This window comes from Protomyctophum parallelum (genome assembly GCF_964188405.1).
Source record: "Protomyctophum parallelum genome assembly, chromosome: 8".
NCBI classification, from domain to species: Eukaryota; Metazoa; Chordata; class Actinopteri; order Myctophiformes; family Myctophidae; genus Protomyctophum; species Protomyctophum parallelum.
This window is the reverse complement of record NC_139703.1, coordinates 41,702,055-41,722,910: the sequence shown is the minus strand read 5'-3', so window position 1 is coordinate 41,722,910 and position 20,856 is coordinate 41,702,055. Positions and strand designations below refer to the sequence as shown.

The following is a 20,856-nucleotide window of genomic DNA, read 5'->3' as shown; positions in this document are numbered from 1 at the left end:
TATCATTGTATCTTCATGTCACTGGCTTAAGGAGCTTTCAGACAGGGAGCAAGGTGTTGTCGCCTGGATCAGTGACAGGTCTGCTCATGAGGGGGCGCGGGACGCGTAGCGTGAAACAAGCTCTCCACAATCCAGTTCTTGTTGCCCGCGGGTGTGTGCACGTAATGAGCACGCGCCGGTGAAAATATGCTTGCGTAATCGCCCATCAACTTCTCTGCACGTCCGAAATAAACGCATGCCTCCCATTTCGGACTTGTTGTACAATTGTGTCCAATAGCCTGCCAAAGGAACTGATCTAAAGGTTGGGGTGAGCAATCATGAGATCCTAGTGCAGAGGTAAGGTGGTCATCAGTGCTGTGGTGATGGACTTCTCTCACTCATATCACACACACACACACACACACACACACACACACACACACACACACACACACACACACACACACACACACACACACACACACACACACTTCATGGCTAAGAGTCTTTTAGCATGTTGATGCGTGCAAAGATCTTGAGTGCAGGTCCCAGTTTAATGTTCATGGCGCTCATGAGGTGGTCCTCCTTTAACAAGAGCAATGCCTGTCCATCTATCTCCTGAGAGCGGAACTCATCTGCTATCTCCTGGCAACCTGGTATAAAGGGCGAAACAAAGTCAGTAAAAACCTCTACGAGAGTCTAATGTTTGGGCTAATACAAGCTGTTCAACGAAGGCCAGCAAATTTTTGGGTATGTGCATTTTTCAATCAATATGGTTAAAATAATAAAGCATTGAAATTAAAATGGGATTAAAACTGACAGCACTAGTGTGTATATCCTGTTTATTGTGAGCAAAAGTTGACAAATGTTTTTAAAGTACTAGCTCAAACGGTTTCCCTTTTAGGACAATAAAATCCTTGAACCGGGAAGTCATGATTCACAACACTGACCTGGTAAAGAACGGATGAACTCGTAAACTTCTTCCACGTTCCACTTGGTGGGGTCATTCCGTGCGAAGTGCTGAGAGAGACTAGGCACATCTCTAACACCGCCACCCGCACAGCCGTCCTGGTCAGATGCCCTGCTTGGCTGCCGGTGAACAGGTACCTGCACTGATGCTAGGGCTGGAGCCGGAGCTGTGGGCCCTGAGCTGGCTGCAGACAGGGGAGAAGGTGGCTCCTCATAGCTGGACATGTCTGAACATGGGCTGGACTCCCCCTGACTGGGCTGTGAGGGCTGAGGGGAAGACACAGAGCCTCCACCCTGGGTCTGCTGTGCCGAGGGAGACAGTTTCTGGAACATACCATCAAGACCAGCGAGATAGACAGAGGGCAAGTCAGCCATGATGTAGGCAAGAATTAGATACTATAAAAGAAAGCAGGTGTTATAGCAGTAACACAGCAACTGCTGTTGACTAATTATTTGGACAATTAGTTTTTGTGGAATTAATTTGAAGAATTGACAGTGGACTTCAAATTCAAAGTTCTAAAACATTATTCTCTATCCTCTATGAAAACTTCTATAGCCAGGGACAATTAGCATTTGGTCTGGACAGTAACTTTGAGGCTCTTGTACACACAATTGCTCACCTAATAAACCTGCCAGCCTATTTAAGGCTGGCCGGCTGGTGATAAGACCAAACCAGTTGCATTAAAGGGGTCTGAGAAATTGGTTGCAATGCAATGAATGCAGTGAACTGAACATCTTAAAGGGACACTTGCAAAAAAACATAGTTAATGACGTTTAAAAGACCTAGAACACTTCCATGGGGGTCTTTTGGTTTTAGATATTTTAGATTTTAGCAGTGAGCCCAGTGTCTCCGATGTCATGGTGCACTGCTCCTCCTAGTGGATAGGGGGAGGGCTGTCTTACTGAGACAGCATGTAGTCGAGTTATTAAGTGAACCCTGTGTCCATGACATCAGAGACACTGGGCTCACTGCTAAAATCTAAAATATCTAAAACCACATATTACACACAAAGACCCCCAGGAAAGTGTTCTAAATCTTCTAAACGTCATTAACATATATTTTTTAGTAAAAAGGGTGAACTTTAATAATGGGCAAACCCCTCTTCATGCAGTTTGGATTTCACAAACTACAGCCATTTGTTTGTTTTTTGAGCTTTTGATGATGGTGTCAAAATTAATCGATTCAGCAATGCATCGCAATTCGGTCGTGCATCAATGCAATGCAATGCAGCAATGTGACAATGATTCGTAATTTAATCTAAGTGAGGGCAGTGCCAATGCACCTCTAAGTTATTTTTTTACCTGTTTCTTGGCCTCTGCACTGGGGCGGCCCGGTGCTCTTCTTCTGAAACGATTGTTAGGCTTACTCCTCTCTGGACGGAAAAGGCCTATCCGCTTTGTGCAGCCCACATTGTACCTGTTTCATAGACAAAACATCCATGGTTATTAGGGCATTATTCATCTCCATCCTGTAAGCATATTTCCAGGAAAGGACTGACTGTAAAACCGAAGATCACTTACCTCTTTGCACACACCATTGAGCAGAATCTTTTAGAACCCTTGAACTTGAAGGCAAAGTCGACCCAGCCGCAGTATTCACACGTCAGCTTGGGTTCATCGTCTTGTTCTTTCTCTGGTGGGATTCACATTTACACTACCATCATTAACACATTTTGGAATATAATTAAATCACATTTTGTAGCTTAATCTAAAATACCCAGTTTACCAGCATATCCTCAAGTGATCTTGACATTCTTATGGGAAAATACACTATTTCTGTAAATTTGTTAAATGCATTTAGTTCTTTGTTACCAGGCTGACTGATGTCCTCAGGCTCAGAGTCGGTAGTGTTGGCGGCGTTGCTGACCGGGGTCTTGTCAGGGTCAGAGGACAGCTGATGGTCCAACTTCTTTGGGCTGTCTATCAGGATGGGAAGACGCTCCACCTTCAGATGACCATGGGGAAAATAAAATGAGTGATACTCCTACAACCCCAACAAAATATGCCTGAGTGAATGGACGCGTGCAATCGTGCATCCTCCCACAGCTGTCACTTCCTTTGTTTGTCCAATTCTCTGCTATAACTAGTCTCTTACTTTATTTCGTTTAATTTGAAGATTACTTCAATTTATACAAGAAATCTGTGATGAGAGATGGAAAAAAAACAAGGCTATTTTTGTTTTGAGAGCCCTATATTATTAATAAACCTTTTGAGAGCCCTATAAATAATCCAACATTAGCAGACATAAATGTAGAATACTGTCCCTGGCTCCTATAACTACAAAATATTTCACAGAACAATGCATTTTTTATTCTTCATATGAAATGATTGAACAAGGTACAGGAGCATTCAGTGCTCCTGCATAGTTGTCATATTCTTCTCAGAGTGACGTCTGTGTTGTTTGATGTTACAGTATTCCTTTTGCCAACAGGACACTGAGCTCTCATTTCCAAAATATCATGGAATGTCTGGCCTCCTACATCAACCTTTCATTTTTGGACAGGATTTTGAACCACAGCAGAATACAGTCTCAGTTTTATACCCACCTAACAGAATATCCTCGGTGTGTTTATACCGTGTCTGATGAAGTAATTTATGCTGGCAAGGACTATGTTGGGAGACAGCGGGAGCTGTGACCACTGAGGTAACTGCCGTCTATTGTTATGCAAAATACAATAAGCGAGGAGGAGACTGGTACAAACAGCGAGCAGAAAGCGGTGAGGGTGGCATCAGAGGGCTTACATAAATAAATGTTGGTATTAGTCATTTTCTTTTTCCCATGTCGTCTGTCGGTGGTCAATTTGACACCTCTGCTTTAGCAGAACAGAGGAGTATAGTCAGCGACAGACTGATCTCACCCTAATACAAGGGGACTTTATGCTGACCCAGTCAGTCCAAGTGCAGAATAGATGTTCAGGACCGACTTTAACAGTTTTCTGAAAAACGTGTGTTTCTATGTCAGTGGTGCTCAAACCTTTTCATGTGAAGGACGCCCAAATATTATATGTATTTGGCCGCCGGACCCCCAACTAAAAAGATGTTGTTCCAGGTAACCCCCAGAAGCAAAGATTTGAGTTAAAACCATTTGCTCCCCCTTAGATTCAAGAGAAGACGCACAGGTCAACCTCGCGTTACCAGACTTTCCAAGGCGCACCAGTGTTTACTACAATAACTGAAGGTAGTATGCATTATTGCATTTGCAACAGATATCCAGTAGGAGGCAGTAAGTCCAAATAAAAATGACAACTAGCAGTTAAAGTATTATATAATTGTATTGCTTGCAACCTTTGTGGTTTCATAGTTTAATGTAAACTTTTTTGCTAATGGTTAAGGTTAGCTAGGACTGTTTTCAAGCATGTGAACAAAGAGAAACGACCAATATCTAACAATAATCCTTTGATTTAATTGTGGTTTTCAATAGATTTGTTTAATAAAGCGAAGAAGTAATTAGTAAATTGATGGGTGGATATTAATTTAAGAAATCACACCTGTTTTGAAGTGAGGGACGATCATCATACATCATCATCTCATTAGAATTTGCGTCCTCAATGTTTGTGTTATGCAATGTTTGTGTTTACACAAACACTCAAAATTGTCCATTCATTGTCAGTGGGATTTACATGCTTGTGTAGGACAAAGTTTGTGCACAGACACCAAAAGCTGGGCTAAAAAAGAAGGAAAAAAAAACTATTTACATTAATTACATGGAGTTCAACCTCCATGTAATTATTTATTAATGACCATTTCAAACAGCAGCAGCTCCGAAACTTATGGCGGTCACTCACTACCACTGGGACAGTGAGTCTAGTTAAAGTGTACATGACAATGTTTGCTTACTAATAAACATGGCAGGTCAATGACACACACACACACACACACACACACACACACACACACACACACACACCCCAAGTGAGAAGGGGAGAATATGCTATAGGGTAGAGGCAGAGATAGCTACTTACACACACAGGGAAGGGCTCAGCTCCTTCCTGGATGACAAAGCCCTCGATGACATGAGTGAGGACTTGCGGTTTGACAATAGCCTGGGGTGGCTTGTTCTCTCCATTCTGGGGTGCACTGCCTGGCACACTTGGCGCCTCGCTCTCATTTCCTGAGGTCATGGCTGGAGGTGGGGGGGTCCCGGGTGTGGTGCTCAGCCTCTTGGGAGTGCCTGGTCCTTAAGAGGGAAATGAGCACACGACAACTCTGTTCAGTGGTGGTTCTCAAATTTTCAATAATTCTCAATAATTTCAAGGACGCCCATAACTCTGATTGTGTACACATTGATAAGGGTCCATTTGGTTCAGAGTTACAGACCTGAAAGGGTCCATTTGGAACTTCACAACCCCGGGGATCCCCCACTTTGAGAACCACTGACATAGATCAAAACACATCAAAATCTCTCATCAAAAAATAACCAAGCCCAAGGTATGAGGCTACCATTTATTCTGTGAGGAATTCATATTATTACAATGTAATGTAATATTAGTGCTTATATTGTTTTTCGTCTATAACGAAGTGTAACAGACAAGATACAGACATCGTATTAATAGCAACGATGCATCAATAATATGATATGCAGTAGCTCGCACGAATGCACCTGCCAGTCCAGAAGCGGTTATGCCAGGGCTTCTCGGTTTGACGACGAGCAAATTATATACGCATATGACTATTCATCACATTAGACGGGATACAAGTTTATCAAGTTGATTATTGACGCGTCCCTCCTGCACAATCACAGGCAGCGTCTCTTCGCGATCATAATACTAAACACATAAACGAATGTAAATACACAACAGCGAAACCCGAGTTGAGTAAATCAAAAGTATTCTCACCGTTCGAACCTCCCGTTTCTTTGAGCGACCAAACATATGTGTCGCTCACCTACTTGTGGTTTGTAATTTTGTATCCATTCCAATAAACGTGAACTTGTTTTGACACGCACACGCAGTGACGCATATAACTATACGGCGACAGCCGACAGGCAGTCACATTGAACAATTTCAGACACACTTCTTCCAGTCAGACGGCAGTCAACTCCATAATAACTAACTATGATCCCCTCCCAGGCTCAGGTTGGAGACTGGAGAGCGACTCCAGCCCTTCTCCAGCCCCGGCCAGATGCTAACGTCGACCACGGCACCACTTTGAATATCCCTGGTCCAGTGCGTTGGACCCATAGAGGGTTGGACCAGACCAGGGCTACACATTGTACACTACACAAGTACACAAACACACTTTGAACCCCCGAACAGACTCCACTCCAATGATCCCATAGCCGGGAGGAACGGCCGTGCTGCGATTGGCTCATAATATTTTGACGCAAGACGGTGTCACGCGCTGAAAACAGGCGATCTGCCAAATTGGAGCGTGTTGTGTTGTGTATTATTATAGTCTATAGACCAGTGGTTTTCATGACAAGGACCCCCAAATTGTCACCAATTAGCCCGCGGACCCCCATTTGAAAGGATATGTTAGGGTCCCCCATAAGAGAACATCTTTATGGCTCTAGCAGTGATTCTCAACCATTTTAATTTCAAGCACCTTCAGTTTGATATGCAATAGGCTATGGACCCCCATTTAATGGCATTTCTATCTCTGGGACCCCCCATTTCTACTGAAAATCAAATTGTTAGTTTAACTCTGAGATTGTACAAATGGAACCAAATGGACTCGTTAGGGTTAATTTGTACAGTTACAGACCCATAAGGGTCCATTTGGTTCCAAACTAATAATATCCCGTTGTCAACTTCATAGCACCCGTTTTAACTATCTGTCTGTGTCCCACATGGAGATCTCTGTGTTTGCCTGTGTCTGAAGAGTGCAAACTGACCAGTAGGAGTGGTTAAATAATCAATTTACAGGTGTGGGGTTGCCAGGGCTGAGGCAGAGGCTGGAAATTGCACAGGTGAGAGGACTTTGGCTCATTAGGCCCACTGGCAGAGCCTGACCAGAGCCTTTTGTGGTGGTTCTGTTTCAGTGATGAGCATTTGTGTTCTAGCAAGAGAAGCAGAAGCAGGGGCACAGCTATGGGCGGGCCTCTATTTGACAAGAAATAGAGTAGGCCAACAGTCTGAAGGACAGACAAAGTCACAGTAGAAACATGCTTTCTTCTCCTAAAATGGACAATATCCGCTTGTACTCTGTAAAAGTATCGAAATTCCGTAATTTACACTACATTTATCTCTGCCTATCTCTTTGCATAAGACAAGTCACACAAAAACACGTTGTAATCCCATTCTCTGAGCCAACAAGTCTAACAAATGTGCATAATAAGCAAGAAATGCAGCAATGTAAAAATAAGTTCTACTGACTCTGCAAAATGTCTTGGCATTTTGTTACGGATACTTGCAGTTTACAGTCTATAAAACTGCACAGTTCTTCAGGGTATGTATCCTCGTTGTACAACTTGAATATGCCTTGCTTGGGCATTTCAATAGCCTAAACTTATAGGGGAGCTACAGTTAATCGAATAAATGGATTTAATCGTAAAAAATATATAGATTTTTTATATATATATATTTCTTCCAGAATGTTAAATACAAATGTATGTACAGTAAGTGCATTGCATGTCACGTCATGTACATTGGCTGTTTATTGCTGTGTTTTTGTAAAACAGGATCAAACTAATTTTGTTAATTTAGTTAAAAAAAAACATTTATAAAAGGTGTTTCTCGAAGACGATAATTTGATTAAAAAAAAAAAGTGATCAATTTATTTGATTAATCGAACAAATTGATCAATTTATTTGAATAATCACTAAGGGAACTGCTTATTCCCAAGATTGTCACAGAAGACGCCCCAAACATATTCCATTGCGAAATCTACTAGTAAAAATGTAATCAATTCATCATTTATGTCAAATCACAGCAAGTTGTCTCAAGACACTTTACATACAGAGTATGTATTTAATCTTACAGAAACAATTCCCCAAAGAGCAAGCACTTGGTGAAGGCAGAAAGGAAAAGCTCTTCTTTAACAGGAAGTAACCTCAAGCCGAACCTGGCCCTAGATGGGCAGCCTAAATGAGTCACTGGTCAATCCAGATTCCCACATCAATCCATTAACTATACAGTGTGTTACACAGTACAAACCCATAGGCAAGACAGTGCTCAGTGCTGCACGGCACATTGTAATCCATACTCGTTTCTTGGTAGTGTGCAAGTTACCACTTGGAATGCTTGAGTCAATAGAAAAGCCATTGCACCAACTGTAAAAGTATACTGCTTGAGTTTGGACATGATGGGAGGCAGCGGTACGTTTCATTCCGGCATCCTATATACTTAGTAGAAAACCATGAATGCTGATGTGTTACCTTGTGGCTGTACAGCTGGTGTGGCTGGGTCAACCTTGGGCAGTTCTATAGGCTTTGGAGGTTGTGGTGGAGAAGGTGTCGGCTGCTGCTTCTGCTGCTGCTGATGTTGTTGCTGCTGCTGCTGTTGCAGCTGCTGTTGTTGCTGTTGTTGTTGTTGCTGTTGTTGTTGCAGCTGCAGCTGTTGTTGCAGCTGCTGTTGTTGTTGCTGTTGTTGCTGTTGTTGTTGTTGTTGCTGCTGTGGCGGCAGCGGCGGCTGTGGAGCGGGGGTGGAACACGTTTCTCGGACCACCAGTGAGGTGGGCTTATCTTTATTGTCCTGGAGCAGTCGAGAGGCCTAGGCATGCATCACAGTAAACAAAAGGCCAGTGGAAGAACACATGTAAAGATAAATTATCCCAGAATATGATGCAAAGACAGATCAACCGTTAAGTCTCACGTAGCCAGACGAACAGAGTTCTCTTCCAACTGTCTATTCCAACATCTATTTAATGTAGGGGCTATAGCACACCAGAGAAAACCTCTGCTAAAAACGTATTACCACTGCTTTAGAATCTAATCGTATCACGTCCCAATTTTAGGGGACGCTCTAACCTTTGCAATGGTTCCACCAAATTACATTTAATTTATATGTCACCAGATGCATCGGTAGGCGGGGATTTTCAGATCGCCTGGCTGCACGAGACTAATTGCCGGTTGACATTTTCTTTTAGCAGACCCCCAAACAGATCATTTAACAGTCTATGGATAACCATCTAAAGAGCACCATTTTTTTGCAGGAATCTACACCTGAGAGTTTTTTGTTTGTATGAGATACAATTCAGAATACAGAATACAGGTATCGGCCGATCACAGCATTTAAACACCTGTTTACCTGTGATGGTACTGTATAGTGGCCTTCCCTGGACCCCAGACCGATTATGCAATCTAATTGAATTCCACCAGTGCGCTAATGCTGTATGCAGTATGGATGCAGTCCCAAAATGTATATTGGATCATCACATGTTACACTTGTGGTTGTGGTGAGTAACTATTTACCGTCGGCTGTATCTGAAGGTTGATGGCCGTAAGCTGGACGGGCTGGGCCTTGGCGTGACACAGGGTGGAGTGGAGGGCGTGGGGGCTGATTGTGGAGTGGAAGATGGTGGCTTGCTGGCTAGGTGCTGATGGCTGGTGGGGTGCAGGTTTGGGCAGCACTGGGACTGGGTGCTGCGATGGCTGGATGGAGGCCGTTTGCAGCAGCTGTCCCTGGGTCCTGAGCGAAGCTTGACATGGTTGCACCACAAACTGCTGCGGTTTGTGGACCAGGGAGTGGGGTTGAAGCTGGGTGTATGCTGGGGACAAGAAAAGGATGCAGAAGGTAATGACAGTTGATGCAGTGGTTAAGATGCTTGCCACCAGAACCCCATACGTACCCCAGTCCAGATACCCTACAATGTCTTCATCCTCTCAATGTTATTATTTTTGGTATTTGGACAATGGATGTCCATCTGTCTGCGGCTAATCCCACGAACACTGCCCATCAGCAGCAACTTTCTTGTGCACGCTGCAAGTAGGCCAAATTCCTCAATATATATATATATTATAATATTCCTTTCACATATTGTGAATATACATATATTTTGAGTCCTGTCCAAATATGAGTTCCACACTGACTCGAGTTCTCAAATTCTGCCCGAACTCGACCCTACCGGGTCCTAACATTATGCTAAGTAAGTCTGGCGTGGCCACCCCATTCTCACTTCCAGGGATGCAAGCAGCGGCACCATCTCCTTCCACTCCTTTAATACAGCTATTTTGAATTGTCCAAAGTTGTATTGAAAGTGATGGTGAAATGGCATAGTGCAGGAAATATCTGAATGAGACCATGCGCGCGTGTGTGTGTGTGTGTGTGTGTGTGTGTGTGTGTGTGTGTGTGTGTGTGTGTGTGTGTGTGTGTGTGTGTGTGTGTGTGTGTGTGTGTGTAAGCATGCGTGCACCGTGTTGTAGCTTCATGAAGCAGAGACATTCCTTTCCTCTCAATAGTTATTCATTAGTTAATTTGATTGGTTCAGGGAATGTCGCAGTGCCATGGCCGACACTCCATATCAGTTTCTCACTGACACGATATCAGATGGATCATGGCTCACTCACTGGCAGTCAGGATGAGGTGTAAGGATGGCACTAGAGGAAAGGAATGTTTTATATGTTGTGTTATATGTTTGTTGGGAACCCCAGGAAGAGTAGCTGTTACTTTAGTGGCAGCTAATGGGGATCTGAATAAAAAACATAATTAAGCCGTCAAGCTTGTTGGGACCAGTGTTTCTTTTACCCTCCCAATCACTACTAAAGAAAGAAAAACTGTGACCTTCTTTGAATCATGTGAAAATAAAGATATCTGCAAAAAGGAACTTGTTTAATTGCTAACCCTTCGGCCGTGTGCCCCTTATTAATGTAATAACTAAGAGCTTGTTGAAAGCTGTGCAGACAGGCTTGCTGCTGCTGTTTTGGCCCTGGTAATTACTCATAAAGCTTCTCAAAGTGTACCCATCACCGCCTGTCAAAACTGGGCTAGCACAGACAAAATGACAACCTAAGCGAATGACTTCCTGCAAACCTTCAAATAAGGCTCATCAATCATATGTTGTACTGTGTACTGTGTACTGTGTGTGTGTGTGTGTGTGTGTGTGTGTGTGTGTGTGTGTGTGCGTGTGTGTGTGTGTGTGTGTGTGTGTGTGTGTGTGTGTGTGTGTGTGTGTGTGTGTGTGTGTGTGTGTGTGTGTGTGTGTGTGTGTGTGTGTGTGTGTGTGTGCGTGTGTGCGCGTGCGTGCGTGCGTGCGTGCGTGCGTGCGTGTGTGAGAAAGAGCTCCTGAAAGTGTCGAAAGTAGCCCCGGGGAAGTATACTCACAGGACTGGTCTGGGGGAGAGAGAAACCCATTGCACAGATAATTATCTATGACACATTATACAGTGAGTATGTAGTCAGTGGTGAGTCAGTGGGGCCCCAATCCTTTCGCTGCCTCCTTTCTTAAGACAGTGTCTCTCAACTCAACCAGGCAGGAGAACAGTGAGGACGAATTTAGTCATTGTCTATCTTGTTGCCATCAGGCAGATACCTCATATCTTCATATTTCAAAGTTTTCATTTGTAAATTCATGGCCTACTTCATCCTACAAGAGTGTCGCACAAAAGTGCAGATCTACAAGCTCACAATATTTTCACTATTTTACAATGTTTATAACACAATAAAAAAGGAATGGTTTTGGACACACAACACAAGGTTTAGACTTGCAGTGGCCAGGAGGATTCTTTTTGCCAGTGAAAAAACTTTTGCCCTCATTGTTCTATACTAATATCCACGCAATGTGATATTAGTATGGCCAAGCCAGGCTACACAAGGTTATGCAACAGCTACTATAAAAAAAAATATATATATATATATATATATCTCTCTCTCTCAGGGATGTTCAACAGGAAGCTCTCCCAAGCGCTAGCACATGTCTCAAGCACTATTAGCACATCAGCAGCATGAGCTCTCCTGCCCAGGGATAAACAGTAGCGTTAGTCAGATGACTAGTGCGAACACAGCGAGTATGTGCTGCCGTGCCATTAACACCCTCATTTTTCCACACCCTCTCGTCCGCCCACCAATCTACGGATGGATTACCACCAAAAATGTCAGTGCTCGGTCTCCCAGACCACCCCCTCTCTCCCTTCCCCGCATGTTTTGCATGGGACAGACTCCATCTGGTTTTGAAGATTTTCCTGTGAAGCACTCACCGCCAACCACAGTCTGTAACACACTATGGAAAATGTAGACGTTTCTGTCCCGGCAAAGGTAGATGTCTTTATGCCCCTTTAAATGTCATGGGACCGGGTGGAGAAGTGTTTATGTGGTGAGATGCAGTGGAAACCACATACAAGAATGTGGTAGCTACGCTACGGTATTGCAGCCTAGGAAGGAGCTAGGATGTGCATTGTGCACATTTCAGCCCACATGGTCTAAAAATGGTGTGGCTTCCCTGAGGATCTTTGACATCATGCTGGTGATTTCATATTGATGAAGTCAATGTGGAACTCCATATTTGGGTGAGACCGATAGGCGGATCAGCGGGACAGTGAATATGCTTGAGGTGAACAAAAAGCGTGCTGTATGGGGTCTAAAGTTGTTTTATTTTAAGTGTGAAATCGGGGGAATACTGAAATATGACGTAGTTTAATAAGGGTGGGCAGATTTATAAAGGAATAAAATAAATGAGAGACCATCAGGGGGCTCGGGCTGCTAGGAATTTGATCAAGTGCTGCTGTGCGCTGACCTGGGATCAGATCAGATTACTGCAGCGAAATATAGGCTATGCATGCACGCAACGCAAAACCTCCGTGGACTCAAATCAATGGTTTTAGTGATCATCATGATCATGGTCATGGAATGGATTACTTCATCGAGGTGAAAACATGCGCGGGTACATTTTCTTTCTTTTCTGTCGGCTCCACTCCGATCTCAGAACCAATTTCAGGTCCATATTATGTCCATTATGGTTGTGTCCATCGTTTTGAACCTGTGAAGAGCTACGTGTATACTATAACTATATAATTGTGTGTGTGTCGTGAAACTTTGCCCTCACACTCCCCCCCCCCCCCCCCAAAAAAAACGGGTGTGTATGTGACAACTATGCGTGTAAGGTTTTGAAAAGAAGAAAACATGCACGCACACGTGCGTGCGTTTTGAAAAGAATACTAATTGTGAGGTTTATTATCCTATATGTTCATTTCTGACTTCCTTATTACTTTCTAAATTGTCTATGCAATCCAATGTTTCATGAATTTGTAACTTTATAGGCCTATATGAGCTTGAATGTCAGTCAGAACATTACTTTACAATCTAGTCTTCATAACCAGCGAAATAGTCAGCTAATTAAATTTTGAGGAGCCGGAGGACGCATGCATTTGATTTGGTTACACTTTTCGGAGCTACAGTACATGAAAACATAAACGGATGCTTGGGAGAATAATAACATCCATCAATCTGCCGGCTCTGAACATAACCGGGGGATATCATACAAGAACCAGCCCCCTCAGTGAATCTCCACAGCTTTCTCAGGCCCCTTAATGAGGAACAGAGAGAGGGGTCGAGGAAGAGAGGGAAATTAATTTAAATGCTATTCCCCCTCAAGGCCCTGGGATTAAGGAGTGGAATGACTCATGCCCCTACGCCCACACACATACTTATACAGTGTGTGTACTGTGTAATATCTATAGATACCACCTCAGCGCACACACACACACACACACACACACACACACACACACACACACACACACACACACACACACACACACACACACACACACACACACACACACACACACACACACACACACACACACACACACACACACACACACACACACACACACACACACACACACACACACACACACACACACACACACACACACACAATCTGTTGTTGTCTCTAGGAAAGCACTCTACATGTTCCCAATGGGTTTTTAACATCCCTGGAAAATCCCAGAGTTTCCACATTCTCACCATGGCTACTGCCTTGTCTTACTATTTCAGTGAAACACTTTCTAGACGCGCGTGTGTGTGTGTGTCATGAAACTTTGCCCTCACACTTTCCCTCAAAACGGGTGTGTATGTGTGTAAGGTTTTGAAAAGAAGAAAACATGCACACGCACGCACACGTTTTGAAAAGAATACCAATTGTGAGGGAAAAGTTTCATGCCGATCCGTCCAGCGGTGCAGGAGATTAGCTGCTCACAGTCACACAGGGACGAAAACATAGTCTCTGGCCTTCTGTCCAACTAACAAGTAACTACATGAACCCAAAGAAGAAAATGGGGGCTTCATGCTGGATGTTTTTTCTTTCTTTTTTTTTAGTTTTACAAATAACAGCCTCGCCTGCCTTTCGTTATCTATTCATTTATTTTTGTAATCATGTCCAACTTCAACCTGGCAGCTATTGGATGCCGTTGCCTGCAGCTACATTCATAAGCCAACATGCCGGCAAGCCATCACTCTGTGTAAATGTAATCTGTGCCATTTAGCCTATGAGGTGGTGCTTTGCAAAAACACTAAAGAAACACAATGAACCATGCAGTGGAACAGCTGCCTCCCTGTCCGCTCCATATTCAAGATAAACGCTCTGTAGTCTGTGGTGGTTGGAATTACAACAACACAGCTCCCAGAAGATCTGCTCTCTCCCTTCCCTCTGACGGCTCAATTACAACCCCGAACCAAAAATAAACGAGTCCACGGCACAATAAACCACGCCTGCTCTTTCCGAATGTGCATTGTGTTGTCTCACATTGTGTTTGATCATGGGGCAGAGCTGCTCATGTTGACAATGAGACTGAGATATTACACCTCTGTTCTTTAAGCACTGAAACCCTACCAGTCACCAGTGTTCCCAGGTGTCTATACTTGGCTTGTAGATGCAGAGCCTGGGTACTATGGGCTCCATTTCCGTCACCGCTAAACCCCTTATCCCTAAACTTCTTTGCCTTTTTTTTTTTTACTATTTTGATTTCTTTTGAATAGTTCAACTAGCCAATCTACATCGACACATTGAGCTTGTAAGACTGGCCATTTTAAATATTCAAAAATGTTTTGCAAAATAGTAAAAAAAAAGAAAAGGCAAAGAAGTTTAGGGATAAGGGGTATAGCAGTGACGAAAATGGAGCCGTATGCCTATGTCCAAAACATCTACAACCTTGGAACCTTGGAAAACTAATGTTATGGGTAACATCTACAACTTATAATGCAATGAACAGAACATGCATGTCCAACAATTTAGGATAGCTGCAGGACAACATTCATAGAAAAAACTAGCGAAATTAAGTCTGCACACAGCAAAGTAGCGGACTTTTTGGCGTTCATGCCCACTTCATTCTGAAGAACAGTAAAACATCATATTGAAATCAACTTCTTTGCAATGTGCAAAGAAGTTGATTTTAGTTGATGTTATTTTCCTTTAACATTTGCCACTAGCCTTACTGCCAAATCTTTGGTTTGTCTAAACTGACGGGTAACCATCGCGGGTAACCATGGCCTGTAATAAAACATGGGTTGCTTTCCTTGCATAATTGGATGCTGTAAATCAAAGTTCAGAATCTTTCAGTCACGATCAACTTGTAAAGAGAAAGTCTTCGCCCTGTCTTGCGTTCCGGCAGCCCACCATGGCCCTGTTCTCTCCTAATCCTCAACATTCTTCCCTCAGCATCTCACACAAGCACACCTGTCCGTCGTGGTTGCCTGCCATGGCAACCCATGTTAATTTTTCAGACAGCACGCAGCCATGTTTTCAGCTTCCATCCCGCTTTCATTTCATGTAAATCCATTACGGCAAGAAAGCCGGACAAAGCCACAGTTGTGTGCTCACATGCTCAACTAATACCCCCCGCAGTTAATCAGTGTAAACTTCTGGCATATTCAGATATTCATGCATTCAAAATCCTTTTAAGGGAAAAAAGCTGATGACTTAAGGCTCATACATAGTCTGGATTTTCGGTGGTGGGGTGACGACCTACAACTACAACATGACGTCACGAGCCACGGTGAAGAGCAAACCACCGCCACCGCTCCAGCCCTTCTCTGTTTTTACTCACCACCGCTCAACGTTATTTCAGCTCCGGTGGTCAGCTCACCACCGGAGCGGTGGTCACCTCACCACCGAAAATCTAGACTATGAATAGGCCTTTACAGGCACACAATAACTGGTCTACAAAGGCTCATGTGTGGTGGTGTTTTTCACAGCTTAGCAATCATGAAGTTTTGGTTACAATTTCATAATACGGTATAACATTTTCTCTTGTAATGAAAATCAGTAGTATTTTACATTCAGAATCCATCCCTGTTTTTAGGCAAAATAAATCCATTTGGCACAATTTAGACATTTCTGCTGGCTAAATGGCATTTGGAGGTGCAATTCAGAGTTGGACCAAGGTACACCTTTGAATTTCTGCTGTAACTCTGGCCTGCTGAAATTTTATCTGCATTCTCCCAGGTGGTATCTATCCATCTATAGACACCAAGATTGTGTATCCAGACCTTACTGTTGTAACTTGTAATGTTAGACCTTACAGTTGTGGAGCTATTCAGGATTGACGTTGGGTATGTCAGTCATTGAAAATCCTTGAAAATAACCTAGGCCTAATTGGTTAATTGGGTAACAAAATCATAATCTGCACATAATCTGCCTAGTGTCCCTAAAAGGAATGATCAAAAGTAGCTAAAACAGATGATCCACAAGCTCCCCGCAATGTGAGCACTTGTTATAATATATTTATAAAATAAGCCTTGTAGTGGGGGTTGCGATGTATAATAAGTGTCAAAGGGACAATAAAATGCACCTCTGATGCAGGGGATGAAATCATGGGGGAAGCAAGGCAATGCGCAGAGTGTAATGTTCCAGACAGGATCAGCCACACTCTCCTTCGCTCTTCTAACACACAGTAGTGAGTGAGTGAGTGTGTGGTTATGTGTGGTGCAGGTCCAGACATGCCACACGTATATACAGTGGAAAAATCTATCAAAAAGCAGAAGTTGGAACAACAACTCTCTATTCTTATCTTACTGTAAACACAGGGGCATGCAGCTTCTATATGTGATGACTGCCCGAAGCCCCAAGGATAATTTGAGGCTTCAAGTGTACATCTGCTACATAAAGGGAGTGGGAGTGCATTGGTTTGCAGACCATTTGGCAGTTTTGATGTATCAGCCAATGAAAATGACAGCAAAGAGCCACAGCAGTGAATATTTAGTTTTATCTCTGCATACAAAAAACCCCACATACCAGCTAAGAATAGCGAGTGGACTCTTAGAAGTAATCTCTTTTTATCTCTTGTATCATACTTGATACTACTGATAACATAACCATGAACTGTAAATCTCTATCAAAGCAAAAAGACTTCAAGTAGGAAACTAGCTTCTCCATCCGCTGGCCACTATTGGCTGCTGACCTTGACCATTTATAGATCAATAAAATAAAAACTGAAGGGACTTGTATGTGTCTAACCGGATTGTCTAGTAAAAATGCCAATTCATCAAAACACGATAATAATGCGGTATAGCCGTTTTGAAGTTCTACATACCTGGAGCAATAAGCGGCTGTGTGCCGACGGCTGTGACACTGCGACTCATGTTTATGGCGACCGCCGGCCCAGTGTTCTCCCCTTTCCTCCCTCCTTCAATGAGGCTGTCAGAGGAGGCAGACCTCCCCCCTACAGAGCCCTGCTGCTGGGACCCCTGGCTGACATTCTTGATCAATGAGGCGGGCTGGATGGGGACAGGGGTCTGCTTCAAGCTCAGTGCCTGCAGACTCTGGGTCTGAGAGGAGGACATGGGGGCCCCCTGCTGGCCGCGAATAGCCAGGTTCTGGACCTGGTTCTGCAGAGATACACAAGGGACAGGAGGATTGTTGATGTTCTGGACCTGGCTCTACAGGAGGGACGCAAGGACAGTAGACAGAATTGTTGATCTGGTTCTACACTAAGAGATACTGTACACATGGACAGGAGGATTGTTGGATGCACAGATTAGTTGGAACTGGGTGGGATGATCATTTAACCACTTAAAACTCCATATTCTGTTGAGCAAAGCCCACCGGGGCTCTATGCAGGTGACTTTTCTGTTTTGGCTCTATATTAAATAAATATCTATACATCGAGTTCCTCTGTTGATGTAATGAAAATATAGTGTGCTTTTTTACCTATCTGAGACAGAGATGATGCTTTATGTGTACTTATTAGGAAAAACTATGACAGAGAAATTGTAATTTTCAAGATTTAAGTTAGTTTCATCACATAAATGCTCACATTAATATTTTCCATTAGCATCTGATTCTGCCTGCCATATGATGCCCTCTAGTGCACGTTAATGTTACTACAATAATACAGTTTTAGATTACTGAATATTCTGAGCCACTTTCAACCTGGAAAACCCATTTTGGGCATCTCATTCAAAAAATGAAAATGAATACATAAATAATTAATTGGCAGCTTTATCAGCTCACAACACGTTGCGATGAGCCATGTTGAGATTCTAGATCTTCTATTTTATCAATTTGCCATTGGGCAAAATATACTGTAGTCTAGTGCTTAAAGCATTTAGTGTCGTTTCTAAACTAAATATAATAACCTATTATATAATATTATAATACAAGCACACTGTATTGTGAGCTTGTAGATCTGCTATTCTCACAAATATATTTTGGAAAATCATCTATAATGGCATGCCCAAAATAGCGATAGATTATTGTTTTTTTTAATTACCTTATAAATTATATTTTTTCCCCTACATGGAACATCTATTATTCTAAACTGTCTTCACTGTTTTTTCAGTCATTGAGCCAGCTGCTTACCTGTGAGCAGCTCTCTGATTGTACGGCCGTCACCGTTGCGGTTGGTGTGAAGATGAGCTGTGGAGAGAGAGGAACGGCCCGGCCCAGACTCCTGGCCACCTGGACGAGGTTGCTCTGCTGGGCCTGGGGGGGGGGGGGGGGGAGAGAGACACACGCACACACACACACACACACACACACACACACACACACACACACACACAGTGAGCTTGTAGATCCGCTATAATCGCTACATGATACCAGTGCACAATGAACCATGCAGTGGAACCATAGACTGTAGACTGCCCCCCTGAGTGGAACACTAAATCATCCGTAAAACAAACTCTAAAAATAACTTCTGGACCAGGTGGCTGGCGTAGCCATCTGTGCACCTAGAATGGTAATTCATCTTGCCAGTGTGTCGCGGGTTCGAGTCCCAATCCAGACGACCTTTGCTGCGTGTCACCCCCGCCCCCATGTCTGCCAGAAGGACTACAGCCACAACTGTACCCAAAGTGCCAGCAAAAGCCGGATTCATACTGATTCATGTTGTAGGTTAGCCATTTTAGGCGTACTGAACATAAATTAGGCTCAACTAATGCTGATCTGGCAGCCATCCAGCAATATGAGAATATGGTGGACAGAGCACTGAAAATGCCTTTACTTCTTGCTTAAATGTGGGGGCTTTAAACAACTCAACAGGATAAACAGCCAGAAACAAAAGCTTGAAGTGGCCTCAGCACATTAGGGACAGATATGATATAAACTACAATATCAACCAAAATGGGTCTGTCCTGTAAGTGAACGCCCATGCCTTCCAAGTTCCTATGTTGTATACAGGCACTACATTCCTACCATCTATGTCTTTTTAGATCACCTACTGAAAAAGCACGAAAAGTAAATGTAACCCATGCAAGCAAATTCCGCACTCTCTTCCTCGTGTTTGTAATTAATCCTGCAGGACCAGTCGGGTGAAACTCATTAACAACAACAACAAGGCGGGGCTGCCAGAGTAGTGACATGAAAACCGCACAAACTCTCATCTCCTATGGCAAATACACATTGAGTGGCCAACACACGACACATGCACACACCAAGTCTCCACAAGAAATCTTGTGAGCTCGTACCCTGAGGTACCAGTCTCCCCTTGCAGTCCAAAATGTCTCTTTCATCCACTGTCTAACTGTATGTTCTCAATGTGATATCAGTCAAAGCTGTCGTATAGAAAACATTTTTACTCAATATTATTCAAAAAAGCTTAAAAAATAGCTGATCTACTTGCTATTGATCATAAGGGAAGTATATACAGTATGTAGTGGTTAACACAAATGTGTGCATATATGTGTACGTGTGTGTGTGTGTGTGTGTGTGTGTGTGTGTGTGTGTGTGCATCAGCGTTTGTCAGATGTAAAGAAAATAAACGTAGGGCGGAAAGGGAAAAGGGTTGGAAACAACCTAGCTAGAGCATACTGTATATATATATATATATGTTATTTACGCATGCATTCTGCATACAAGAGGACAAAGGTTGGAGTTTGTGCGCTCGCTTGCGTGCACACAGCGCTTGCATGTAATATCACTTATATGCCAATATCTCATTTGGCTGACCAGTTGAAACACTTTTAAACCCATTTATCATCTTAGTTACTACTGCACTTTGGCTTTGTAGGGCAGAATAGAGCTAAGTGGTTGTGTACAAGCGCCAGCGGGCATGATGCCCTGGTGCCCTGGCTGCTGCTGTCAGTGTCTCACCATCTGTGCACGGAGGTACATGTGTGCCTGGCTGGCAGTGAGGGTGGTGCTGGAGGGGCTGCCCAGCAGCACGGCCTGGGAAATAGTGACGGGGGGGGCGGAGCCGATGCTCTGCGCTCGGCTGATCAGCTGGGCTGCAGCTGGAGAGGTGGTCAGGTTGATCTGATTGGGGGAAACATGTACAATGGAGAATAGAGGGACGAGGTTTGTAAACATCTGTTGAGAAAACGCATGAACAGCAGACTACTGTGTTCGACAGAGGTAATCAAATTATCCCAGAACTGACTGCAGTAAGATCCTTTTTTTTTTTTTTTAATTTTACTTGTAGATTCATTATCGTCACGAATTGACGTAAAAACATTCTAATAGATTTATTTTATAATCAGACTTAAATGAATTAGTCTGATTAACCACTTAACCCGTTCTGACCTGAGATCAGATTCTATAAACGTCTTCTACATCCTTACAGTTTTCTGATAAAGCCGTGTTTCTATGTCAGTCGTT

General features: G+C 43.3%; 1 protein-coding gene across 3 annotated transcripts in view; it reads right to left on the bottom strand.

Moving 5' to 3' along the window:
* The window catches only part of phc2b (polyhomeotic homolog 2b), a 41,055-nt gene continuing 20,199 nt past the window's right edge, over positions 1–20,856 (bottom strand). For 2 of the 3 annotated variants that reach the window (XM_083771823.1, XM_083771824.1), the window contains exons 5-15: positions 20,353–20,514; positions 18,622–18,744; positions 17,354–17,648; positions 9,299–9,594; positions 8,264–8,597; positions 4,911–5,125; positions 2,761–2,893; positions 2,470–2,581; positions 2,251–2,365; positions 930–1,272; positions 1–632 (exon numbers count right to left, since the gene is read on the bottom strand). In XM_083771823.1, coding sequence (XP_083627949.1) covers positions 478–632; positions 930–1,272; positions 2,251–2,365; positions 2,470–2,581; positions 2,761–2,893; positions 4,911–5,125; positions 8,264–8,597; positions 9,299–9,594; positions 17,354–17,648; positions 18,622–18,744; positions 20,353–20,514 — 2,283 coding nt within the window. In that variant the 3' untranslated portion in view covers positions 1–477. The remainder of the gene's footprint in view (positions 633–929; positions 1,273–2,250; positions 2,366–2,469; positions 2,582–2,760; positions 2,894–4,910; positions 5,126–8,263; positions 8,598–9,298; positions 9,595–17,353; positions 17,649–18,621; positions 18,745–20,352; positions 20,515–20,856) is intronic. The other variant, XR_014569667.1, reaches the window with a different exon arrangement.